Genomic DNA, 27,570 nt, shown 5'->3' with positions numbered 1-27,570 from the left:
GCACACATACACACGCACACATGAACACAGACAGACACACACACATAAACACAGACAGACACGCACATATAAACACAGACAGACACGCACACATAAACACAGACAGACACGCATACATAAACACAGACAGACACGCACACATAAACACAGACAGACACGCACACATAAACACAGACAGACACGCATACATAAACACAGACAGACACGCACACATACACACGCACACATAAACACAGACAGACACGCACACATAAACACAGACAGACACGCACACGTAAACACAGACAGACACGCACACATAAACACAGACAGACACGCACACGTAAACACAGACAGACACGCACACATACACACGCACACATAAACACAAACATACACGCACACATAAACACAGACAGACAGACGCGCACACATAAACACAGACAGACGCGCACACATAAACACAGACAGACACGCACACATACACACGCACACAAACACAGACAGACACGCACACATAAACACAGACAGACGCGCACACATACACACGCACACATAAACAAAGACAGACACGCACACATAAACACAGACAGACACGCACACATACACACGCACACATAAACACAGACAGACACGCACACATACACACGCACACATAAACACAGACAGACACGCACACATAAACACAGACAGACACGCACACGTAAACACAGACAGACACGCACACATAAACACAGACAGACACGCACACGTAAACACAGACAGACACGCACACATACACACGCACACATAAACACAAACAGACACGCACACATAAACACAGACAGACAGACACGCACACATAAACACAGACAGACAGACACGCACACATAAACACAGACAGACAGACGCGCACACATAAACACAGACAGACGCGCACACATAAACACAGACAGACACGCACACAAACACAGACAGACACGCACACATCAACACAGACCGACACGCACACATAAACACAGACAGACACGCACACATAAAAACAGACAGACACGCACACATAAACACAGACAGACACGCACACATAAACACAGACAGACACGCATACATAAACACAGACAGACACGCACACATAAACACAGACAGACACGCACACATACACACGCACACATGAACACAGACAGACACACACACATAAACACAGACAGACACGCACATATAAACACAGACAGACACGCACACATAAACACAGACAGACACGCATACATAAACACAGACAGACACGCACACATAAACACAGACAGACACGCACACATAAACACAGACAGACACGCATACATAAACACAGACAGACACGCACACATACACACGCACACATAAACACAGACAGACACGCACACATAAACACAGACAGACACGCACACGTAAACACAGACAGACAGACACGCACACATAAACACAGACAGACAGACGCGCACAGATAAACACAGACAGATGCGCACACATAAACACAGACAGACACGCACACATACACACGCACACAAACACAGACAGACACGCACACATAAACACAGACAAAACACGCACACATACACACGCACACATAAACACAGACAGACACGCACACATACACACGCACACATAAACACAGACAGACACGCACACATAAACACAGACAGACACGCACACGTAAACACAGACAGACACGCACACATAAACACAGACAGACACGCACACGTAAACACAGACAGACACGCACACATACACACGCACACATAAACACAAACAGACACGCACACATAAACACAGACAGACAGACACGCACACATAAACACAGACAGACAGACACGCACACATAAACACAGACAGACAGACGCGCACACATAAACACAGACAGACGCGCACACATAAACACAGACAGACACGCACACATACACACGCACACAAACACAGACAGACACTCTTTCTGTGACACTCTTTCTCTCTCGCTCTCACACACACACACGTGCACATCATTGTAGCATACTGTACACTTCATCAATATTATCACGCTGATCCCAGCGCAGTGTGAGGACACTTGCGAAATAGAAACTCTGTTATGTGTCATCCAAAATCAATTCCCATTTTAGTGCAAAAACTATATTAGGGCCCACCGTCAGATACATCCTATCACTTTAGCTGTCGTAATCCAAATCAAAACCTATCTGAGTCCCAAATGGCACCCTATTCCCTATGTAGTGCACTACTTTTGACCAGGGCCCATAAGGAGCCCCGTAGGGCTCTAGTCAAAAGTAGTGCACTGGGGGGTTCCATTTGGGGCGTAGCTTAACCGTGACCCTTCAGATACAGCGCTCACAGGAAAGGCCACGGTGAGGTCAGAATGATGCGGGCCAATAAGATCCGCTCTGTTTCTGGCATTGTGTCCAATGTTCCACAGGTCCATTCGAGTCCCAGCTGGGGGTTTACAGAGTACTCCCAATGACCTAACGGTTTGGCCCAGGATTTAACAAAGGTTTTAAAGATGAAACTGTCAAAGCAGTGTGGTGATGACTCCTCTTGTGGGTTTGTGTAGCTCATTAACAGCACTTGACCTTCACCTCTTTAAACATACTCCATAGCTCTTTAAACATACTTTAGCTCTGTCCGTGTAACCTGTCGTCACTTTTATTTGACATGTACTGTCCGCGCCGATGTGTGTCAGCCAGTTCACTCTGAACAAGTGTCGATTTGTATTTAGTAGAGGCACAGTTCTAACAAGATTCCCCTTTTCAAAAATACATTTTGGCTAGAATTACAGTATAGCGGCGTAATGCTAATACAATACCTATCGTATTATATTTCGTAGCATTGGAGTATGATAAGTGCAGTACCAACTAGGCTCCTCTGTGTTTAGCATAGAGTGATGCTAACAGAGCGCTAGCTACCGTCTGTTCCATTGAAGAGGCAGATTATCCAACACATTTCCCACCATTGCTCTCTCTCTCTAGGTTTACTTCAGTTCCTCGGAGAGAGAGATCAGGTCCTCTCTCTCTCTCTCTCTCTCTCTCTCTCTCTCTCTCTCTCTCTCTCTCTCTCTCTCTCTCTCTCTCTCTCTCTCTCTCTCTCTCTCTCTCTCTCTCTCTCTCTCTCTCTCTCTCTCTCTCTCTCTCTCTCTCTCTCTCTCTCTCTCTCTCTCTCTCTCTCTCTCTCTCTCTCTCTCTCTCTCTCTCTCTCTCTCTCTCTCTCTCTCTCTCTCTCTGCATGTTTCCTATTAATGTCTATGATTTCCCCAGAGATCCAGCAGAGCACAGTAACAAAGCCAACGTGTTGTCAGGAGGCACTGTGTGTACCGTACAAAACAACCAGAGGGAGAGAAAGTGGAGAAAAAAAAAATCACCATTAAAAAAAACATTTGGAGGCAATGGGGATACAATCAAGCATAGCAAAAAGTGTAACAAAAGAATAGTTTTACATAAGCATAGTGTGTGTGCGTGCGTGCAGTGAGATGTCATGGTAGGCCAGGCCCTTTCTGGAAGGTGCTGTGTTTTGTCAAACATTGAAACAGCAGGAATAGAACTGTGTAGAATTACAATGTGGTTTCAGGATTCCTTGGTAAGTAGCACTACATACGCACACAGTTACTGCCACTGGGAGAGAGATGCAAAGTGTGTTGTTAGGATATTGTAACACCAGTTAGACAACACACACATACAGTTGAAGTCGTAAGTTTACATACACTTAGGTTGGAGTCATTAAAACTCGTTTTTCAACCACTCCACATATTTCTTGTTAACAAACTATAGTTTTGGTAAGTCGGTTAGGACAGTAGGACATGTGCATGACACAAGTAATTTTTCCAACAATTGTTTACAAACAGATTATTTCACTTATAATTCACCGTACCTCAATTCCAGTGGGTCAGATGTTTACATACACTAAATTGACTGTGCCTTCAAACATCTTGGAAAATTCCAGAAAATGATGTCATGGCTTTATAAGCTTCTGATAGGCTAATTGACTTAATTTGAGTAAATTGGAGGTGTACCTGTGGATGTATTTCAAGGCCTACCTTCAAACTCAATCCATCTTTGACATCGTGGGACAATCTAAAGAAATCAGCCAAGACCTCAGAAAAAAATTATAGACCTCCACAAGTCTGGTTCATCCTTGGGAGCAATTTCCAAACACCTGAAGGTACCACGTTCATCTGTACAAACAATAGTACGCAAGTACGTCATACTGCTCAGGAAGGAGACGCGTTCTGTCTCCTAGAGATGAACATACTTTGGTGTGAAAAGTGCAAGTCAATCCCAGAACAACAGCAAAGGACCTTGTGAAGATGCAGGAGGAAATAGGTACCAAAGTATCTATATCCAAAGTAAAACGAGTCCTATAGAGACATAACCTGAAAGGCCGCTCAGCAAGGAAGAAGCCATTGCTCCAAAACCACCATAAAAAAACCCAGACTACGGTTTGCAACTGCACATGGGGACAAAGTGTCACGTTCTGACCTTAGTTTCTTTTTCATGTCTTTGTGTTAGGTTGGTCAGGGCGTGAGTTGGGGTGGGTTGTCTCTTTTTTCTATGTTATATTTTCTACGTGTTTGGCATAGTATGGTTCTCAATCAGAGGCAGGTGTCGTTCGTTGTCTCTGATTGAGAATCATACTTAGGTAGCCTTTTCCCACCTGTGTTTTGTGGGTGATTATTTTCTGTTTAGTGTTTTCTGCACCTTACAGGACTGTTTCGTTTTTTTCACGTTGTTATTTTGTATTTCAGTGTTCAGTAAATAAACATCATGAACACATACCACGCTGCGCATTGGTCCGATATTTCATACTCGTCGTCAGACGACGAAGACAACCGTTACAGAATCACCCACCAACCAAGGACCAAGCAGCGTGGTATCGGGCAGCAGCGATCTCTGGACTCATGGACATGGGAGGAGATTTTGGACGGAAAAGGACCCTGGGCACAGGCTGGGGAATATCGCCGCCCCAAGGCAGAGCTGGAGGCAGCGAAGCTGAGCAGCGACGATATGAGGAGGCAGCACGGCAGCGTGACAGGCACGAGAGGCAGCCCCCAAATTTTGGGGGGAGGCACACAGGGAGTGTGGCACACAGGGAGTGTGGCAGAGTCAGGTTGGAGACCTGAGCCCACTCCTCGTGCTTATCGGAAGAAGCGCAGTACTGGTCAGGCACCGTGTTATGCGGTCAAGCGCACGGTGTCACCAGTACGCGCTCATAGCCCGGTTGGCTATAGGCCAGCCCCCCGCAAGTGCAAAGTGAGAGTGGGCATCCAGCCAGGGCGTGTTGTGCCGGCCCAGCGTGTTTGGTCTCCAGTACACCGTCTTGGGCCAGGGTATCCTGCGCCGGCGCTGCGTGCTGTGTCTCCCGGGCGTTGGGAGGGTGAAGTGCGTCCTATGCCTGCGCTCCGCCCGTGCGGGGCGAATGTGGGTATTGAGCCTAAGGGAGAGGTGCGAGTGGTATGCACCAGATCTCCAGTGCTCACCCACAGCCCGGTTCAACCTGTGCCAGCACTCTGGATGGTCCGGGCTAAAATGGTGATCCAGCCGGGAGGAGTGGTGCCAAGGCTGCGCGCCAGGGCTCCAGTGCTCCCCTACAGCCCGGTCCATCCGGTGCCTCCTCCAAGCACCAGGCCTCCTGTAGGTCTCCCCAGCCTGGTGGGTCCTCTGGCAGCCCCACGCACCAGGCTGTCTCTCCATCTCCTCCCTCTAGGTCCGCCCGTCTGTCCTGAGCTGCCAGAGCCGCCCGTCTGTCCTGAGCTGCCAGAGCCGCCCGTCAGTCAGGAGCTGCCAGAGCCGCCCGTCAGCCAGGAGCTGCCAGAGCCGCCCGTCACTCCGGCGGTGCCGGAGTCGCTCTTCACGCCGGCGCTGCTGGAGTCTCCCGCCTGTCCGGGGCTGCCGGAATCTCCCATCTATTCGGGACCCGTTGCAAGGGTCCCCAGTCCGAGGTGGGCGGCGAGGGTCGCCGCTCCTAAGGCGCCACTTAATTGGGCAAAGACTATGATGGAGTGGGGTCCACGTCCCGCGCCAGAGCCGCCACCGCGGACAGACGCCCACCCAGACCCTCCCCTATAGGTTCAGTTTTTGCGTTTTGTGGGGGGGGGGGGGGGGGGTTAATGTCACGTTCTTACCTTAGTTTTTGTTTTACGTCTTTGTGTTAGGTTGGTCAGGGCGTGAGTTGGGGTGGGTTGTCTATGTTCTTTTTTCTATGTTATATTTTCTGTGTTCGGCCTAGAATGGTTCTCAATCAGAGGCAGGTGTCGTTCGTTGTCTTTGATTGAGAATCAATCCTTTTCCCACCTGTGTTTTGTGGGTGATTATTTTCTGTTTAGTGTTTTCTGCACCTTACAGGATTGTTTCGTTTTTTTTACGTTGTTATTTTCTATTTCAGTGTTCAGTAAATAAACATCATGAACACATACCACGCTGCGCATTGGTCCGATATTTCATACTCGTCGTCAGACGACGAAGACAACCGTTACACAAAGATCATAGTTTTTGAAGTATGATCTGGTCTGATGAAACAAAATATAACTGTTTGGCCATAATGACCATCATTATGTTTGGAGGAAAAAGGGGTGCTTGCAAGCCGAAGAACACCATCCAAACTGTGAAGCACGGGGGTGGCAGCATCATGTTGTGGGGTGCTTTGCTGCAGGAGGGACTAGTGCACTCCACAAAATAGATGGCATCATGAGGTATGAAAATGATGTGGATTATTGAAGCAACATCTCAAGACATCAGTAAAGTTAAAGCTTGGTCGCAAATGGGTCTTCCAAATGGACAATGACCCCAAGCATACTTCCAAAGTTGTGGCAAAATGGCTTAAGGACAACAAAGTCAAGGTATTGGAGTGGCCATCACAAAGCCCTGACCTCAATCCTGTAGCACATTTGTGGGCAGAACTGAAAAGGCGTGTGCGTGCAAGAGGCCTAAAAACCTGACTCAGTTACACCAGCTCTGTCAGGAGGAATGGGTCAAAATTCACCCATCTTATTGTGGAAAGGTTGTGGAAGGCTACCCGAAATGTTCGACCCAAGTTAAACAATTTAAAGGCAACGCTACCAAATACTAATTGAGTGTATGTAAACTTCTGACCCACTGGGAATGTGATGAAAGAAATAAAAGCTGAAATAAATCATTCTCTCTACTATTATTCTGACATTTCACATTCTTAAAATAAAGTGGTGATCCTAACTGGCCTAAAACAGGGAATTTTTACTGGGATTAAATGTCAGGAATTGTGAAAAACTGAGTTTAAATGTAATTAGCTAAGGTGTATGTAAACTTCCGACTTCAACTGTACATACACGCACACACACACCAACATGATGAGATATTGGAAGTGAGACAGGGGTCTGTTTTTCAGTAAGGTTGATGAGGACCATCTGAAATATACCGCTGTGAGTGGATGATGTAAGTGGAGAAATCTTCCTAAGTTTCCATACAAATGAAGATCAAGTGCCTAAGTGATCGTTCTTGTCCACGCCTGTCTCTTTGCCCACCCAAAGCTCCTACTTGTACGTCTGTGATGTGATGACAGCGTTTCATTGCGAGAATTGCAGCAATTTGTGGATTTCATCCAACTGCGATACCTGACCAAAAATGCATGTACTATACACATACATACAGTAACTGCACAGATTTATCTGCCCATCTGAGAGAGAGAGAGAGAGAGTTGTGCCAGGACCTACAACAAGCTGCGTATGAAACGTCTACTCACATTTGCCTGAAGATTGAGCATTTGATTTACATGTTTAAAGCCTTGAGTATACAGGCCGCTGCCAAAGTCAATAGCCGTGCAGCACTTGTTTTTCCCAAACGGTTTAGCAGGACATTCAACATTTTGACAAAATTATCTAACTAACCTGACTCTAGTGCTGCGGCAGCCTCTGACCTCATAGTTAAATGTGTTTACTCTGGCTCAAATGGGCCATTTAGACAAATTTGACTTTGTAAATATCAGTGTCATTTTTCTGAAGCTGATATTAAAATATGCCAGTTAAAATATGATTTCTGTGAACCGTGGCATGCATATGGAGCTCGGAGCAGGAGCTAGAGACACTCGGGGCTTCTCTCACAGACACGGCCATTCTACAGTTGGCGAGGGGCTTGTGAGCGACGATGGGTGGTAAAGGTTGTCATTCAGTGCCTCTTTACCATATGCCATTCTATAATTACAGGGGCAGGGCAGACAGAATTTTTCCTGTGTATTGATATTAGAGCCCCTCGGCAAATATTAGTTTGACATGGTTTGGTACCTTGTGGAGTACAAGGAACTGTGATTGACACGATCTAATTGAATTAGAGTGGCTGCAGAGACGGCATCAAGAGATATACGGTTCTGAAGGGAGACAGTCATAGTCAGCGAGTAACTCCATGCCATCGATCCATCCGTCCATCCATCCCTCCCTCCATTCATTATCACCCCTAAATCATCTGCACGGAGTATCAAATCTCCCAAGTCAAACAAAAACATTCCATCATAGTCATTAATTCAACAGACAGGCCGGAGTCATATAGACGTTTCTGGACGTGGTAGTAGTAGGACTAATCGTGGTTTTGAACTGCCTTTGCTAAATGGCTGATTCAAAGAACAATTCAGACAATTCAAAGTCAATATTCCTTCACCAGGGATGGCATTTATGTAGTGTTTCAGTGTTTCCTCCAGTGTTTTCAGAGGTTATCTCACTAAAACTAACAGAGAGCTTTTATCGGCCCAGGAAAAGCTCCTTGACTGCTTTGTCTTGGGCCGTAGGGTTAGCTTAGCTCAGCACGGCCCGTCTCTCACGCGTGGCTTTAGCGCGCTAACCAGAACCAGGCGCGTTCCCACCGTCCCGCGCCAAGCCGCCCATGCCCATCCATCAGAGGGGCTTAATGGTGGGCCGCCGAGGGGGGGCGGAAGGGGATCTGATCCATGGTCCCCAGTGGGACAGGAAGGGCAGGTGAAGGAAGACGAACGAGGAGCAGAGCAACTTTCTTCATGAATCTTCATCCTGAGCATCCATCTCTTTTCCGTCTTTCTTTCCATCCCCCTCAACCTTGTAGACAGAACCAAGCCTTAGAGGACAGATCCTAGAACGGCGAAGGATTGCGTCACTGCCAATTGTATTTTTTGCTTGTTATAGATTGTATATAACCTGACAGATAGTCCAGTGCTGATAACGTCCATGTCCTCCTTACATACCTGCTTGGGTTGTAGGAATGTGAATCATTTTGACTGGATTGTTTTAGCCCCAGGGTGATGTTACAGTGTCCAGGTTGGAATGCATAGTCCTGATCCGTTTGCTCTGTCGTAGAGGTTCATGAAGCCAAGTTTATTGCAGGGCTCAGTCTATGTCTACTGAATCAAATCGTATTCCCGGAATCAAATCAAAGTTTATTTGTCACGTGCGCCGAATACAACAGGTGTAGACTTTACAGTGAAATGCTTACATACAAGCCCTATCCAAAAGTGCCATTTGTAAGTAAAAAATAGGTACTAGGTAAACAATAGATAAGTAAAGGGGGTACTGGTACAGTCAATGTGTGGTTAGTCGGGCTAATTGAGGTAATAGGCACATGTAGGTATAGTTAAAGTGACTATGCATAGATGATAAACAGAGAGTAGCAGCAGCATAAAAGAGGGGTTGACGGACACACACACACACACACAATGCAAATAGCCCGGGTAGCCATTTGATCAGGAGTCTTATGGCTTGGGGGTAAAAGCTGTTGAGAAGCTTTTTGTCCTAGACATGGGACTCCGGTACCGCTTGCCATGCGGTAGCAGAGAGAGCGGTCTATGACTGGGGTGGCTGGGGTCTTTGACAATTTTTGGGCCTTCCTCTGACACTGCCTGGTGTAGAGGTCCTGGATGGCAGGCTTAGCCCCAGTGATGTACTGGGCCGTACGCACTACCCTCTGTAGTGCCTTGCGATCGGAGGTCGAGCAGTTGCCGTACCAGGCAGTGATGCAACCAGTCAGGATGCTCTCTATGTTGCAGCTGTAGAATCTTTTGAGGATCTGAGGACCCATACCAAATCTTTTCAGTCTCCTGAGGGGGAATAGGTTTTGTTGTGCCCTCTTCATGACTGTCTTGGTGTGCTTGGACCATTCTAGTTTGTTGGTGATGTGGACACCAAGGAACTTGAAGCTCTCAACCTGCTCCACTGCAGCCCTGTCGATGAGAATGGGGGTGTGCTCAGTCCTCCTTTTACTGTAGTCCATAATCATCTCCTTTGTCTTGATAACGTTGAGGGATAGGTTGTTATTCTGGCATCACCCGGCCAGGTCTCTGATCTCCTCCCAATAGGCTGTCTCATCGTTATCGGTGATCAGGCCTACCACTGTTGTGTCGTCTGCAAACTTAATGATGGTGTTGGAGTCGTGCCTGGCCATGCAGTCATGGGTGAACAGGGAGTACAGGAGGGGACTGAGCACGCACCCCTGAGGGCCTCCAGTGTTGAGGATCAGCGTGGCAGATGTGTTGCTACCTACCCTCACCACCTAGGGGCGGCCCGTCAGGAAGTCCAGGATCCAGTTGCAAAGGGAGGTGTTTAGTCCCAGGATCCTTAGCTTAGTGATGAGCTTTGTGGGCACTATGGGGTTGAACCCTGAGCTGTAGTCAATGAATAGCATTCTCACGTAGGTGCTCCCTTTGTCCAGGTGGGAAAGGGCAGCGTGGAGTGCAATAGAGATTGCATCATCATGTTCACTTTGACGTATTACCTTAGTCATATTCACTCAGTGTTATACATTTGGTTAACTGGGTCATATTCACTAAATCAGGTCAATTGAGTCACAGTCACTGAGCCATAGTCTATCCACTGTACTATTGCCAGTAATCGGAGTCAAAGCTTATCTGGCTGAATGCTCCAAGCAGTGAGGTCCCTCAAACACTTGGCCCTCAGTTCTTTTACACTCACCCCGTCAATCTGAAACGCTCACCCCAACATCTCTCCCCGGCCCTCGTCGTCCCGCCCCTGATCTCGACCAATAGCCAGTAGCCTATCTGTTAATAGCCTCTATGTCAATCTTTCATGGGTCAGGGGTTAAACCACTCCTTCACAGCAGAAGAAGGGGTCAGGGACGGCCGGTTGGAAAAAGGCAGTAATGACAGGAGGAGGAGGAGAAGGAGGATGGAGGATTATCAGGGAAGGTGAATACCAGGGGAGAGATTTATACTCGGTGCAGCGTATGAAAGATTCCCCTCATTCCTTGAGCCTGAGCGTTCAGCAGCTGGCAGTGATTAGCTTATGATTCACTTTAGCTGCACATAGAGGCTGCTTGTAAAAATATGAACAGTATAACTGTTTCCTGAGTTTGTGCTGACAGCAGCTCCCGGGGGAGTGCCGCTCTCCGCAGAAACACATGGCCGCGGCACTGGGCCTGTGCCAATGGACGGATTAGCCACGCTCGCTGCTAGCAAGCGTTATAATGCTCTAATGCTAACGCTAGGCAGGGAGAAGACGTTGGTTCGACACTGCGCTGGTTCAAATGGTTCCGTGTGTGTTCAGTGGAGAGGCGTGTGGCTCTCTAAGCTCAAGAGGCAGGAGAGCGACAGAGACGGTTTGCTTTAGGATATGTGGTAGCATAAGAGGAGGTGCATGAATCCGTTGTTAGTGCACGGTGAGGTTTCAAATAGAAAGGTCTATATATGGACACAGTCGAAATACCTATCTCAAGCACGTCTTTCTTTTATTAGACATAGCCTTATTTATTCACATATGCATCCTTTATTTAACCAGGTGATGCCCATTGAGATGAGAATCTATTTTTCAAGGGAGCCCTGGCTGTGCCTGAAACATAATCTGTTCCTGTGGGGTGTAGAAAGGCTGTGCCAGGTGGTAGCACTGGGTGGTACTGACCTAGCTTTCTCACACAGTTAGAGCTATGTCATCCTGGCCTTAGAGGTGAGCAGTCATCTGAGGGCTCCGCTGCCTCCGGCAACGCTCTGTCATCACATTCACAGAGCCCGTACTGCAAACCATATGCATCCATCCACGGCACATAGTAACACAGCAACAGTTTATGTGTTGGCATTCTTTAAACACAACTGGAAAAGGGTACTAAGTGGCTGTTGAATATTTGTGAGGAGATTTTGCCTCCTAATGGAGATTTGTGTCTTACTGGTCTGGATATCTGTTTTGTTCAAAGTTAGGTGTTGGGAACAGAGCAGAAATGTGATATTTGTTTCTGCAAATGGACTAAGTACAATTATTTTTCTCTTCAAAAAATAGGCATGATTTTTTGGGGGGGGTTGAAATGCACTCAGAAGACATCTTAGATGTATCACCCAGATCTCCTTTAAAACGGGCACGTTTTTTTATCCAATAATGAAATAGCGCCCCTATAAGGGCCTACTGGGTTTCCATATGTGCAGTTGATATCGGAGGTTTACATACACTTAGGTCGGAGTCATTAAAACTAGTTTTTCAACCACTCCACAAATTTCTTGTTAACAGACTATAGTTTTGGCAAGTCGGTTAGGACATCTACTTTGTGCATGACACAAGTAATTTTTCCAACAATTGATTGCCAGACAGATTATTTCACTTATAATTCACTGTATCACAATTACAGTGGGTCAGAAGTTTACATACACTAAGTTGACTGTGCCTTTAAACATCTTGGAAAATTCCAGAAAATTATGTCATGGCTTTAGAAGCTTCTGATAGGCTAATTGACATCATTTGAGTAAATTGGAGGTATTTCAAGGTCTACCTTCAAACTCAGTGCCTCTTTGCTTGACATCATGGGAAAATCAAAAGAAATCAGCCAAGACCTAAGAAAAAAAATTGTAGATCTCCACAAGTCTGGTTCATCCTTGGGAGCAATTTCCAAACACCTGAAGGTACCACGTTCATCTGTACAAACAATAGTACGCAAGTATAAACACCATGGGACCACGCAGCCATCATACCGCTCAGGAAGGAGACGCGTTCTGTCTCCTAGAGATGAACGTACTTTGTGCAAAAAATAAAAAACGTGCAAATGAATCCCAGAACAACAGCAAAGGACCGTGTGAAGATGCTGGAGGAAATAGGTACAAAAGTATATATTTTATTTTACCTTTATTTAACTAGGCAAGTCAGTTAAGAACAAATTCTTATTTTCAATGACGGCCTAGGAACAGTGGGTTAACTGCCTGTTCAGGGGCAGAACGACAGAATTGTACCTTGTCAGCTCGGGGGTTTGAACTTGCAACCTTCCAATTACTAGTCCAATGCTCTAACCACTAGGCTACCCTGCCGCCCCTATATCCAAAGTAAAACCTCTACGAGTCCTATATCGACATAACCTGAAATGTCGCTCAGCATGGAAGAAGCCACTGCTCCAAAACCGGCATAAAAAAAGCCAGACTACGGTTTGCAACTGCACATGGGGACAAAGATCGTACTTTTTGGAGAAATGTCCTCTGGTCTGATGAAACAAAAACAGAACTGTTTGGCCATAATGACCATCGTTATGGTTGGAGGAAAAAGGGGGAGCCTTGCAAGCCGAAGAACACCATCCCAACCGTGAAGCGCGGGGGTGGCAGCATCATGTGGTGAGGGTGCTTTGCTGCAGGAGGGACTAGTGCAACTCCACAAAATAGATGGCATCATGAGGTATGAAAATTATGTGGATATATTGAAGCAACATCTCAAGACATCAGTCAGGAAGTTAAAGCTTGGTCGCAAATGGGTCTTCCAAATGGACAATGACCCCAAGCATACTTCCAAAGTTGTGGCAAAATGGCTTAAGGACAACAAAGTCAAGATATTGGAGTGGCCATCACAAAGCTCTGACCTCAATCCAATAGAAAATGTGTGGGCAGAACTGAAAAAGTGTGTGCAAGCAAGGAGGCCTACAAACCTGACTCAGTTACACCAGCTCTGTTGGGTGAATTTTGGCCCATTCCTCCTAACTTATTGTGAGAAGGTTGTGGAAGGCTACCCGTTTCGGGTTTGACCCTAGTTAACCAAATACTAATTGAGTGTATGTAAACTTCTGACCCACTGGGAATGTGATGAAAGAAATAAAAGCTGAAATAAATAATTCTCTCTACTATTATTCTGACATTTCACATTCTTAAAATAAAGTGGTGATCCTAACTGACCCAAGACAGGGAATGTTTACTAGGATTAAATGTCAGGAATTGTGAAAAACTGCATTGAAATGTATTTGACTAAGGTGTATGTAAACTTCCGACTTCAACTGTATATTGTAGAATGCTACATTGAAAATAATCTTACATTTCCTGTTGTTTGAAATGTAAATGACTGGACACAGAAGGAAGAGGTTAGATTAAAACGTTTAGAGAGTGCAGCTTTCTGAATAGGTAGAAGAGCTGAATGGATGACATCCAATTGATGCTTTCTGTGACAGTATTTATGTAAGGTTCCTGGGACAGTATTTATGTAAGAGCATGTGGTATCCTTTTGACAATCTGCTGTCACAACGCTTGAATGCAATAGAAGTTCACCAAAAACCCACTGCGTTCCATGACTTCTTTCACGTTGATTGCAGGTTTTTCCAACGTCCTAATAGCGTAACCATGTTTCGAATTCAAGCGGTTGGAACAAGTTCCCATCTGTTAGTTATAACTCTATTTTAAAAAGCAATTCATCCCCTTGTTGTTGTTTTCCTTCCTCTGTGAAATGCGGTGCACTCAACGCAAAGTGTGACCCTTTGAAGTGTGAACTGAAGAACATGGGAAATACACTCCACAGATCTTTCGGGTATTTGGCACAGTCCCGTCTAGTTGGAGCTATTCGGCTTAACGTTTCTAACTTTTTGCTTGCACACATCTGTGTCTAATACCACCGCGGACAAAGCTTGATTTACTTCATCACAATCCAGAAAGCCTATGAGGAAGCATTGGTCGTTGCTTGCCCGCCCCGAGCCGTTCTGTGACAAACATGTCATGCTCATATGCCATCTCTAAAATATTGGAGAAAGTAAACACGAATAGGCTTTCTCCTCCCAGGCCACAAGGCAAGGAGTTAAAGGAAACGGGGAGCTCGGTTTCAGTCGAATGCACCCTCTCGTGTTTGTTGACTTTAGATCGTAACATGTGATAGGTGGAGGACGTTTCCATTTACTGACTACAGTACATACAGTCCAACATGTGTTCTTCTGAGGGGTGTTCAGGACTCTTTAACTGCCCCAGTGTGTCGGTTAGATCACGTGTTGCCGAGTGCGTAGCACTTTGATAAAGTGAGACATTTGATTCGACGAATCATATGTAGCCACAGTTGTTAGAGTGTACACAGGGAACCATTGTCTTCATGCACTTTTGAGCATCTGATTATGCATAACTATTTGGAAATTAGACAATGAATTATGTCTCTCACTCTCGCTCTCCTGCAGGGTGTCGGGTCCTCTCCTCTCCCCAGGGATGAAGGGTACAGGCACTCCTCCTCCCTTGGAGAAGCAGCAGCAGCAGCAACAGCACATCCACCCCCACCACAAGCCCTACTCTCATTACCACCACCAGGCTGCCAGTGACGGTAAGATCAGCCCTGACCAGACTCAATACAACCCAACTGGACTATTTAGTGGGCTGGAAGCCTCAGAGCATTGGTTAAAGATTCAAATGTGTTTTACGCTACCGACTCAACTTTCTGTCATGTAGAATAGATCATGCAAGCAGTTCTATACAATACATGTCTAACGGCACCTTTTAAAACATTCCATTCCATGGAATAGGCCTCACACTTTACCACCATATGAACATGAAAGGACACAAGTAGAGGAAGCGGTGTTGTAGAATTGGGACGCGGCCCGTAGGTCTGTCAGAGCTTTTAGCGTTGTGCAGAGAGAGAAGATTGCTGTCAGAGAGACAGAACAGGCGAAACCACAGGCGGAAGCCTCCTCTGCTCTGAATTAGCCAACAAAACGCTGCCTTCTGTAGTCAGCTGTCTCTCTCTCTCAGAGCTCCACCAAGGCTGCTCTAGTTAGCTGTCACTCCAGACCCGCTCCCTAATGCCTTAAACACAGCTTTCCCTGTTAAAGATCTACGCATGGACGTCTCTCAAACCACGCTGTGGTCGGGGAGTTGCGTAAAGCGCTCCAGAAATGGGCTGCTTTCACATTATCATTACTTGAGTAGAAAAAGAGAAGGGGGACAATTGACAAACGCTACCACTGAGGAACTGGAAGAGTTAGCGCGCTAACACAAATGTAGCGTTATAATAACTCGAAGCCACACAGTATATGGAATCACTTTGCAAACATAATAATCACTCCTTAACATACCGTATTGTATGGTCACAAGGAATGCCCCTTTCATACACTTTTATTTCCTTTTCTACCCCCCTCTTTACCTCACTCTTACTGACAGTTGTGGCTGCTTTGCACGATATATTATTGTCTCTACCTTCTTGCCCTTTGTGCTGTTGTCTGGGCCCAATAATGTTTCTACCCTGTTTTGTGCTGCTACCATGTTGTGTTGCTACCGTTGCTGTGCTTTCATATGTTGCTGCCATGCTGTGTTGTTGTCTTAGGTCTCTCTTTATGTAGTGTTGTGTTGTCTCTCTTGTGCTGATGTGTGTTTTGTCCTATATTTTTATTTCATTTATTTTTATTTTTAATCCCCTGGCCCCGCAGGAGGCCTTTTTCCTTTTGGTAGGCCATCATTGTAAATAAGAATTTGTTCTAAACTGACTTGCCTAGTTAAATAAATGAATAAATAGAAATAGATTGACTAAAACAGGTATTCCCATTCAAGTCTTTGCGTCTAGCAGCCATATTTAGTGTATCCATGAGTGTTCCAGTTAAATTGCCATGGGGACAAGGGCTTTTCCCATTCTAGTAATTATATTTCAATTCTCCACTCTCTCCTTCCTTCTCTCCTTAGATTACCAAGGCAGCTTTCAGAGCTGCTTCCATTTTGGAGACTCCTACAGAATGGAGCAGTCTGTGAGTGGTGTTCACTTACCAGCGGACTCACATGGCTACACTTCCCACCAACACAATGGCTTCCACATGTCCAGCACCAGCGGTGGCTCTGCGGCAGGTGAGACTCTAGGATATATCACCTCTACTTCCTCCTTTTCATCCTCCTCCTCTGACATTTCATGTGCTTCCCTGTCATTATTCTCCATCGCACCCCTTTTTCTGCAATTTAGTGTTTATTCTGTCTTTTCGCCTACTTCTTCACTTCCTAAACAAGAAGTATCTTGTATGTGCCTGTGTGATAAGGCAATTCATGACTTTTTAAAGACAGAATTTTAAGACATCTTGATGTCGGTTAGATCAACCACACGCGCACACACACACACCTAAGGGTAGCATCAAAGCTTGTATCTAAGGAGTCATGACTTCTCCTCCCTCAGGCTTCAGCTTGGCCCAGGACCTCCAGGGGCCAGGGGGGTGCCAGTTCTCCTCCAGCCCAGAGGAGAGCATCTTCTTCCAGGTGAACAGCTTCGACCGCAGCCTGAGCCAGATGTCCTCTGTCTACACAGAGACATAGAGGACCGGATGCTGCCCTATGTACCGTTATACGGGCCTCTCATGGAGTATGCATTTCAATAGTCTGAGGTGATAGCCTTTCCTTGGTCTCCGTTCCAGTTTGTACTGATCTAGAGGAAACAAGCTGAGTGAAAGCAAGCCAATCGGTAGCTTCCAGACCTGTGTTGCTTTTCTTTTGTTAGATCAGGGTGGATGAAGGGAAGGGGGACTAGGAAAGGCAATTTTAGAGTATTGAGATAGACCCTAGTATAATACGTTATTCCATGATTCCGCTGGTCAATGGCCATCCTTTGTAGCTTTTTCTACTGCTCTGAAAGAACTGTCGTACCTCTGTAGTATGACAGAGCTCCCTACAGCCCTGCCCGAACAGATACCAAGTGGACACATTTCAAACGGAGACATGACCTACTCCAGAACTCCCTCCTCTTTCTCTCTCCTTCCGTCTCTACATCATTCAATCTACTAAGAACTGAAATGTAGACAAATATATATCATTTTGCCGTGTTGTTTTTAACAGTGGAAAATAAATGTATTGTTTGCATTCCTTTGTTTTTTTTTGTGTTTGTTTATTTGTTTGAATTGTCTTAAGATATTTCTGGATGGTAAATGGAGGGGTGGTGGATGGTCATTCGTGAAATATTCTGGAACACAGTCAAATCTACTTTATCATGTGTATAAATGTACAGTTTGTTTAAAGCGATCTTCTGAATGTTTGTTATTCCCACGTTTAAGAAATAAATGTTATTACAATAATACAGATGGTGACTCTTCTTCTTACGGTGGTATGCACATCCATGGAATTATCGCAGGTGCAGGGTAATGCCATGTCACAGTAAAATACCATTTTAATTATGGGAGCATTCAAATAAAACAGTGTTCAGGAATTCTTCTCATTTTCCGATTATCCTCACTTAGTGTTATTACATGGTTATAGCACAAAGTGCACGATCCTTGCCTAATTACAAGTTTCAAATAACTAAAGCACAATATATCTTGCTATAATGTTAAAAGTATGTGCCCAAGATATAACCAGCAGTACCCACATAAAGTAGTGTATACATATGGGAATGTTCAAGTGGCAGGCAAATTAGACAAGTGGCGAACAGTTCTACTGCAGTTGACACGCTGGTAAGTGAAGCACCAACCATAGACAGACTCTGCCCTCTTGTGGGCATTCTCAAATGCTGCAAGCGAGCATACAAACCAAATGTTTCACGCTAGCACTCTGAAAAGTAATGCCGCTGAATTGAGACAACCTGCAAAATGTCTCCTCTAACTCTACACTTAAGTTTTATAGTGCATACGTGACAAACAAAAATAACCATGTCAGTCTCGTTCCTTTCAATGAATGACAAAGATGTTTTCATTGGTACACAGCCAGTCAAGGCCATCAATAACACACTGGGCACACACTGGTTGAATCAACGTGGTTTCCACGCAATTGAAATGAAATCCCGTCAAACCAATGTGGAGTGGACGTTGAATTGACGTCCGCTCAGTGGGAAGTAGAGACCATAGGGAACATTGTAGAACGCTTCACAAAAACAATGCATCTCCAGATACTGTATTAAAAAGGTTTTACATTTGACAGTGAATTTAATTCAGGTACAGCACGACACAGTGAGTGCGTGATTGTCCATAGCCTTTATGTCTTCTTGCTCTTCCTGTTGAGGTAGCTCTGATAGTAGAAGTTGCTGAAGAGAGCAATGAGACTGACACAGTAGGCAAACACCACAGCGTTCATGGAGTCCGGGAAGTCACACTCAGTGAAGAGGTTGTAGCCAGTGTGAGTGGTCAACAGGACAAACTGGAGCTGAAATACCAGGCGGCAGAACATTGGTTCGGGTTCAGAACGTTTCCAGATACGTTAGTACACTATATCCATTCATAGACGTAACATGATCTGTTTTGTACCAATACCCTAAGTTCTCAAAGAATCTCATCCACAGACTCAAAGGGCCAGTTTCCTGGACACAGATTAAGCCTAGTCCTGGATTAAAAAGCATGCTCAAAGACGTTTCTCCATTGAAGTAGTTTTTTCATCCACGATTAGGTTTAATCTAGGTTCAGGATACGAGGCCCAAGTGCAAGCCTACCCACTTTATGTTTGAGCCCTACTAGATGTATCCCGAGCTGAAGCTAAAGCCACTAACCAGCTGCAGTGAGGTCAGATAGCGCTTCCACCATAAGTACTTCTGCGTGTGAGGCCCCAGGGAAGCCAGTCCGTAGTAAGAGTACATCACGATGTGCACAAAGGTATTGAGCAGGCCGATGAAGAACGCTATGAGGAGACAGAGGAACACGAAACGTCTCGGCCATCTGCTGCACAACCTCTACGTCATGACAGGTTTGGACAATTTGTTATAGGATACCATTGTGATACTATTATGAATATTCTCCCAGGTAATGAGAAGTGCCTACCCGGGAGTTGATAACAAAATGTTATAAGATGTTAATGAAGCAGGTATTGAACAAATCTATGGCATTAACAAGTATGGCCCAGAGTTTTTCCTGGTCAGGACATGTGATTAGGAAAAACTCCTGGGCTGCAGTCCAAACACTTAGACACACCCTATCCCCTCCGCCCTCAAATGAAGTGGACACGTCTGACGAGTGTACACTTGCGGGGCAAGGGAGGAAGGAATGATTTTTAAATGGACCACCCTTGGCCGGAAATTCGTCACTTGTTCATCCCGCGATTATTGTGTTTTCAGTCACCGGTAGTTTGGGGGTGATTTATATGCGCTACAGTCAATTAGGAGTGCATGTCTACTTATATTAAATATATCATGATTAATATACGCCTACTGTATGATAGCTAGCAAATTAATTAACTGACGTTAGCCTGCCTAGCTGGAACTTCTGAAGAAGGAAAATGTTTTATTTCTACAATTTCAAAAAGCTAACCAAACAAAAACATATTTACTTTTTACGAGACGTGTTTGTGTCGTCATAGCACAATTTCTAACTTATTTGCATTCGTTTTTACTTACACTTGTATGTTGACTTCTCCATTGATGTTGTTTTTAAGTTTTCGCTGACATTTCTTAGTGGATGTACAATCGTAGTGAATTGAATTATGGGAAGTTTCAGGCCCCGGAGTGAACATAATTGTACACTCGCAAAGACGACTAAAAACGAGGGCTGAGGGGCTTATGTTGCAAACTTCCTTTGCTTGGCTAATCATTTGGACCGCCCTCCAAATGGCGACTGGGATTCCCCCAAGGGCATAAGGTGAGGGTAAGTGGACGAGGGTGTATCTTTTAAATGTTTGGACCGCAGCCCTAGTCTTTGTCATGCAAGACTTACATTGGCCTCCAGCCAGATACTTGACCCCTGCCCACCAGTTGAAGATCATGGTGCCATGGTGATAGACATGCAGGAAAGTCAGCTGACTGTTCTTCTTCCTCAGGATGAAGAACACCTGCCAATTAAGAGTTTGAAATGGGTTTAGAATGGGCTTCCAGTGTTTCTCTTGACTCTGATGCTAATCCTGACCTGGGCTATATTCATTAGTGCATACTGTAAGAAAAAGTTTTGGAATGGAAAACAAATGTTTGTTAAGTAGTCACTCCCCATTTCAGTACTTTTTCCTCCGTTTGGTGCCTAGTGAATACGACCCTGATTTTCAATGTGCTTTACCGTGTCAGCCAATTCTATGACCTTGGAGAAGAAAAACCACCAGCATACTTTGGCCATCTGGTGAAGAAACAGAGTTAGGCCACTTAGGTCAACTATATCAGAGGTCCAACGGTTGTTGTACAATAGGGAGTTTTCAGATGCACTCTCACCCTCATCGCCAGTGGACTAGTGCTGTAATCCACAGGTTGACACAGGTAACTGTAGTTAGACAGCAAGGACGTGACCAAGAACTGCAACATCAAAGCACTTATAAGTCAGGTGAAACATGTCATTATAAAGCATAATGAGCCCCAGTTCTGTGGCTGCCACAGACACACACAGACATGCACATTTTTGATGGGAGTAGGAAAAGCACACCTCATGGAACATGTAGACAGACAGGCAGACCATGGCGAAGTTGTAGACAATGAGTACAGCCTTGAGATCAACTGGTTCCCTGCGTTTCATCAGCTTGGGCCCAGCCCAGACCACACCAAGATAGAGGAGGAATATAATGGCCACTGGCATAGGGGAGTAGACCAGTAGCCATGGGTCTGTCCTTTTATCTGAAACACATCACTGTAGTACTAATACATACGACTGAGTCATATTCACTAGGCACCAAACAGAAGAAAGCGGACTGAAACAGGAAGGGGCAACCTGAACTTGTCCAATAAGAGCCACTCATGTTCACTTTCTGTTGCAAGACATTTGGCTACGGTTTGAAACGGAGTGCACTAATGAATACATGGATTGATTGTATTTGTAGTAGCCTATATTCCGATATCTGTTGACTGTGTGAGGGAGGCTAGTGATGCATGTTCTACAGTGTGTGTATCAATTGCAACTAGATAATCCAATTTTCATGTCAGTCCTGTGATGTACTGTGTTCTTGGCCACAAAGCAGCCATTATGTAAGACTTTTCTGCATTGCCAGCTGTGATACACATCCACCATTTCATTCACTACCCCTTCACACTAGAACAGCACAATGTGACAACGCTGTAAGCTTTATTTTCTCCTGATAGGACAGGCTGAAGGAAATGAGTGCACTTTTAATTAACAGTAGCCTATCATAAAGACTGTACACAAATTCTGAAAATACCTCCATTCTCTAAAATCCACTGGCGCATGGACTGAACGCTTTGCCATGTTGAAGCCATTTGACACTGTTGGAACAGAACGTTGGTCATTGATAATTAACGACGGAGGTCAGTCACTCTTTGCATAATCAAGTTGTGAGACAGACCACACAACGACCAAAGTGTAGGATTTACACTTTCCCATTCTATATACCTTGGTCAGTCTGATACAATTCACTGAAATGACCAAACAATGTGTCAATTGCTGGCACATGAGAGAGGTGCAATATAACCTCGATGCATCTGGACTTTAAACATTGTTTTAGTACGCAAGTAATAACATTGTTAGCGTACATTTCATTAGGCTTTCTTGGCGTTTCAAGCGCGCCATAAATTCATATAGTTATAAACATCCATATTTGTGAAGATGTTTAAGTTAAGCTTTTCGCAGGAATAAATAAAATACAGAGCTGTGCTGCGTGAACGAACTGCACTTACCCGACTAAAGCGTTGGACTGGTGACAGCGCGCGCTCCACACAGCATTTTGATTGGACAATGCGACAACAGCTCATATAGGCAGGTAACGCAAAGTTCTTCAAGAATATGGAATTCGCAGTTCTTATCAGTGATGCCAATTTAGCAATTTTGTTGCTAGATTCAGCAACTTTTCAGAGTACCCTGGCAACTTTTTTTCAAACATCACCTAGAAACAAATGTAGCTACTTTTAAAAATATATTTGTAACTTTTAGCAACTTTTGAAACGTGACTCAAACGCTAAAATGCACGCATTTTCTCTCTAAATGACACAAAAACGTTTTTTTTGTCACACACTCAGTTACAACACACGTGCCTGGCTGCAAAAGTGCATTGTGAGTGACGTCAGCAGCAGTAGCATGGGTTCGATGAGCCAAACCCAATGAATATAGTTGGTAACGAATGTTTGATCATGAACAGAACTTACAACATCAATCAAAAAGTTTCAATCAAAATTGTACAGCCAGAAATACAGAAAAGAGTGGGAGTCTGTACCTAATGTCAAATCATTTTTTGCAGATGGCCAGTCAATTTGAGTAACGTTATTGTGTATCTTACGTAATGACGCAGCTTTACGTTATCATCACAACATCATTTAGCAACTTTTAGCAACAAACCAACCTGCCTCTAGCAACACCCTGAAAATCAGTTGGCAACACTGTGGCTGACTGCAGCAGCAGTAGTATGCGTTCGACGAGACAAACCCAATGAATATAGTTGGTCACAAATGTTTGATCTTGAACAGAACTTACAACATCAATCAACATGTCTCAGTCACAATTGTACAACCAGAAGTACAGAAAAGAGTGGGAGTCTGTACCTGAATTTAAAAGGGTGGCTGAAGCCAGTAATTGGGGATGATTGTCGGGCATAATGTGCGTACTGCAAATCAGATATGCTTGAAAAAATGTATGACATCAAAAAACATTGTGCTACAGCAAAGCATATAAATAAATCAAAACCCAACAACTCCACAACGCAGTCTACATGATCACAGTTGGTTAAGAAAGTGGATAACTGCAAAAGCGCAGAAGCTACTATGGCAATGGCCATTGGAGCATTGTTCGCTGCTAGCATGCGACCATTTAGGTATGGCTTGCAGAGCTGCCTTTTCAGATTCTGTGGCAGCAACAAACTTCCAAATGCAGCGCACCAAGTGCACATAAATGATTATGGGAGTACTGGCTCCTCATCTTCTCAAAAGGGTAACATCAGATGTGGGGGATGAGAAGTTGACAGAATAAGTTGTATGTTTTAAAATAACAACTAAGATATTTCACCCTGAAACTGTATCCCTGTGTGTGAAATGCATTAGACACGTAAGACTATAAGTTGATAATGTGTGCAGTGTAGGCAGGATAGAATTAGAACATTGTGTTCCTTACAGGACATTCTGTCCCCACCCGTGAAGTGGAGAAACTGTTAGGCTTGCAGAACATCATGAAACATGTTGCAGAATATGATAAACAATGTAAGTGTACAGTGGAATAATACAGCCCGCCTAAAGCGGGGTGGGGTTCTCGACTGATGTGTGTGTGTGTAAAAGATGTATGTTTTAAAATAACAACTTGAGAGGGCAGAGCTCTCTGAATAAAGAACTGACCAATTGTATGCTGGGAGTCTGTTTATTAAAACGTAGAGCCTTACAACCTCGAGGATACAGATGGCGTTATAAAATAGTTCAGTTAGAACATTGAGATAGAAATTCCAGTGACAGAAGTGCAGTCTCCTTTTGGATGAGTCCACTGATGTCAGTGTCTCGAAATACCTGGGTGTGGTGATTCAGTATTTCAGTGCTAAAAAATTAAGAACCGTTGTGTCCACATTTCTTGGGCTGGTTGAAATTGGAGGGGGGCGATGCCAGATCAATAGCAAAGGCGGTAGTTGAGTTTCTGGAGAATTGTAACCTTAAAAAAAAACAGATTCTTTGGGGTATTGGTACTGATAATGCGTCCGTGATGGCTGGGGTGCACAATGGGGTGAACAAGATTTGAAAGGAAGAATGTGCATTGCCCAATTTGGTACTCATCCGCTGTGTGTGCCATTCTTTACAATTGGCTGTCAGTGCAGCATCCAAAGAAACCATCCCTAGGAGTGTTGAGTACTTAATCAGGGAAACCTACAACTGGTTTTCGATTTCCCCAAAACGGCGCGAGGTGTACAAAGCAGTGTATGCCACCATTAATTTTGGCCAGAAACCCCTGCAGATCACCAAAGTGTGTGCTACACATTGGCTATCAATTGAGCCTGAGGTAACTCGTATATTGAGCCAGTGGGAAGAACTGAAACTCCGCTTTGAGGTGACCAATGCCAGTGAGCGTTGCTACATGGCGGATGTGCTCCACGCCACATACGTGGACAAGACCAACTATGTCTACCTGACATTCTTGAAATCAATCCTGTCCGACGTACAAGTTGCAGTGAAGTCATTTGAGGGAGAGCAAACAGATCCTTTTTGACAATCTGGCACACCTCTTAACATCAATTTGCAGCAGAGTAGTCAACTCTATGGTAAAAATGTATGTCCTGAAGGATGCCATTGATGGACATCTCAGTCCATCACCATACCTTGGGTATCTTTTCGAGAGCACGGTGTACCAACTCCGTCTTGCGCTAGTGGACAAAAAGGTCATTCGGAGACGGTGCATCAATTGCATTGTTGCTTTAAGCAAGGCTCCATGACAACCTTGAAGCCTTGTGAAACATGGCCTTGTTCAGTGTTAAGGAAACGCTAAAGCACAATAAAGGCACCACTGAAATTATTAAAGTAGCTGAGCTACTGGAATACCAGCCCCAAACAATTGATACAATTGTTTCCCAATGGAGAAACATCCATCTGTTTAGGTGGGAATCAACTGAAAATACAGTCGAGTTTTGGAGTGAAGTCAATAACTACACGGACTCTTCCGGGTCAAATCCATTTGAAGAACTGTGCAAAGCTGCACTCGCTGCCCTCTCCTTGCCACACTCAAATGCGGAGGTTGAGTGTGGTCAAGTCAAAGTTAAGTCAAAGTTAAGAAATAGAATGTCACTGCACACTCTCAACTCCATACTCCTGGTGCGGTACGGACTGAAGCTGGCTGGTGATACCTGTTACCAGCATAAACTACCAGGTGAAGTTCTGCTGCAGTTTGGCACCACAGCAGCATACTGTGGCCACTCCATCCTCTACTGCTGGTTCCAGCTCTGTGACAATGCAGTTGGACAGTGAAGATGAAGAGGATTTCCTTGCCAATCTATGATTCATCATATTTACAGTACGTATGCAAGGAGTGGACTTTCTGGAACTGGCGGAGACACACAGCTGATGGTGGCAGTGTGCACTGCAGTGTGTGCGAGAACAGTGGCAATATCTGAAGGAAACCATTGAGCAGCTAGCCAGACAAGCAGCACAACAACCCGGAGAGAGCTGGAGAGAGATGCCTAGCGCACACATCATTATTTGAGTTAAGTTGCTTGTTCAATAAGATAGCATTATATACCTTGTTATTAGCTTGTACCTATAATTGTTGATCAGTTAGATAGCATGTTAACTACCAATACACTGCTTAAAACTATAATTGTTCAGAATGTGTAGGTTTACTACTTGAAAAGAAATAAAATGTATTTGTTCAATTAGGTGTAATTGTTTAATAATTCAATGTGTTGTGTTTAAAAATAAAAATATCTGATCATATAAAATGTGTTGTGTTTATATTACTTTTACAAATAAAAATAAATAAACAAATCTAAACTAACAAATGTCAAATCATATTTTTCGCCGAGATGGCCAGTCAATTTGAGTAACGTTATTGTGCATTCTACGTAACGATGCAGTTTTACATTATTACGTGATGACGTCATCACACAATGACATCACAACTTCATTTAGCAACTTTTAGCAACAAATTGACCTGCCTCGAGCAACTTCCCCTGAAAATTAGTTGGAAACACTGGTTCTTAGTGGCCATTTGAGCTTGCGTTCAGCAAGACGAAACCCAAAGGCTGCCATAATATTTATCTAGGCTACATAAAAATAAACAACATCCTGTTTTGTTGATGATGGTATGCTAGATATCAACAAAAATAAAGATACAGTGTATCTTCCAGCTTTAGTCCGTCTACATGTCTTTAGTCTCCTCAATGCATGTGCATCTTTGATTATATCATGACAAGAGGTAAAAATGCACCAAAGCATATTTTATGCACCATATCGGAGGCCACTGTTGCAACTTATTATGGAAGGATGAAATAGTATGAATGTATTCATCAAAATAAAGTAAATTAAAATATGTAAATCATTATGTATAAAATGGATAATGCCCCCGAAGCCGGTGTTTGCCGGACCGAGACATACAACACCAGGGTCAATATCATTAAAAGTGTTATTTTCTGTCCTCAAGATAAATCATTCAAAATGGTATATAAAAACAATATACACTGGATGAAATTTAAAAAGGATCCTTATGTGTGTATGCCTTCATGATAATAGAAGCGCAATGACATAGACTTCAAAGTCAATTTGATAGGTTAAAATGTATTTTATTTCAGTGGAAGGAGGCAAGTTTTAAATGTCCTAAGTGCTGCTCAATCAACTTCAACGAGAATAATTAGGAATAAATGTATACATTAAAAATATATATATTTCCTATTTTTTTAAATTAAATGTTATCCTATGTATAGTCTTTATGTAAAATGCTGCACTTTTTATAAGAATATGGACTATTTTCTGTATGTCCTCAAAGTCGTTGTCCACCCTGTTACATTGTGGTTACTGGCACTTTAAGAAAATATATATTTTCTACAATGACAGGGTGGACAGGGTACATTTTCATCATTATATGTTGGTGATGTGATGTGGGAAAGCATAACATGTCCACCCTGTTACAAAATATGTTATTCGAATTTCATAATTTCAAAATATATTTGTCAAACAATGCAAATTCCTTTTCA

The 27,570-nt window shown here is 44.1% G+C and overlaps 2 protein-coding genes across 2 annotated transcripts in view; one reads left to right on the top strand and one right to left on the bottom strand.

Moving 5' to 3' along the window:
- LOC139408999 (zinc finger protein GLIS1) overlaps positions 1–17,970 on the top strand; it is a 129,764-nt gene extending 111,794 nt beyond the window's left edge. Inside the window, exons 9-12 of the mRNA XM_071153599.1 lie at positions 15,297–15,436; positions 16,786–16,944; positions 17,264–17,731; positions 17,798–17,970. Of these exons, the coding sequence (XP_071009700.1) occupies positions 15,297–15,436; positions 16,786–16,944; positions 17,264–17,400 (436 nt within the window). The 3' untranslated portion in view covers positions 17,401–17,731; positions 17,798–17,970. The remainder of the gene's footprint in view (positions 1–15,296; positions 15,437–16,785; positions 16,945–17,263; positions 17,732–17,797) is intronic.
- LOC139409001 (very long chain fatty acid elongase 4-like) lies at positions 17,945–22,665 on the bottom strand. The gene is made up of 8 exons (XM_071153600.1): positions 22,601–22,665; positions 22,126–22,189; positions 21,399–21,586; positions 21,191–21,271; positions 21,042–21,098; positions 20,709–20,823; positions 19,553–19,680; positions 17,945–19,212 (listed from the first exon to the last, which is right to left on the bottom strand). Exons 2-8 carry the CDS (start codon positions 22,181–22,183, stop codon positions 19,045–19,047), a joined length of 795 nt encoding a protein of 264 aa, XP_071009701.1. The 5' UTR covers positions 22,184–22,189; positions 22,601–22,665; the 3' UTR covers positions 17,945–19,044.
- Between the last annotated feature and the right edge of the window lie 4,905 nt (positions 22,666–27,570).

The sequence above is a fragment of the Oncorhynchus clarkii genome, chromosome 5 (genome assembly GCF_045791955.1).
Source record: "Oncorhynchus clarkii lewisi isolate Uvic-CL-2024 chromosome 5, UVic_Ocla_1.0, whole genome shotgun sequence".
Taxonomy (NCBI): domain Eukaryota; kingdom Metazoa; phylum Chordata; class Actinopteri; order Salmoniformes; family Salmonidae; genus Oncorhynchus; species Oncorhynchus clarkii.
This window is presented reverse-complemented; position numbering and strand designations above follow the sequence as displayed.

Excerpts from the sequence above, each read along its gene's own strand:
- LOC139409001 (XM_071153600.1), bottom strand. The coding sequence starts at position 22,183 with ATGGCTTCAACATGGCAAAGCGTTCAGTCCATGCGCCAGTGGATTTTA. Across the intron at positions 21,272-21,398 it reads CTGTCTACATGTTCCATGAG|TTCTTGGTCACGTCCTTGCT; the intron begins GTGTGCTTTTCC and ends TTGATGTTGCAG. Across the intron at positions 19,213-19,552 it reads ATCTGACCTCACTGCAGCTG|CTCCAGTTTGTCCTGTTGAC; the intron begins GTTAGTGGCTTT and ends CTGGTATTTCAG.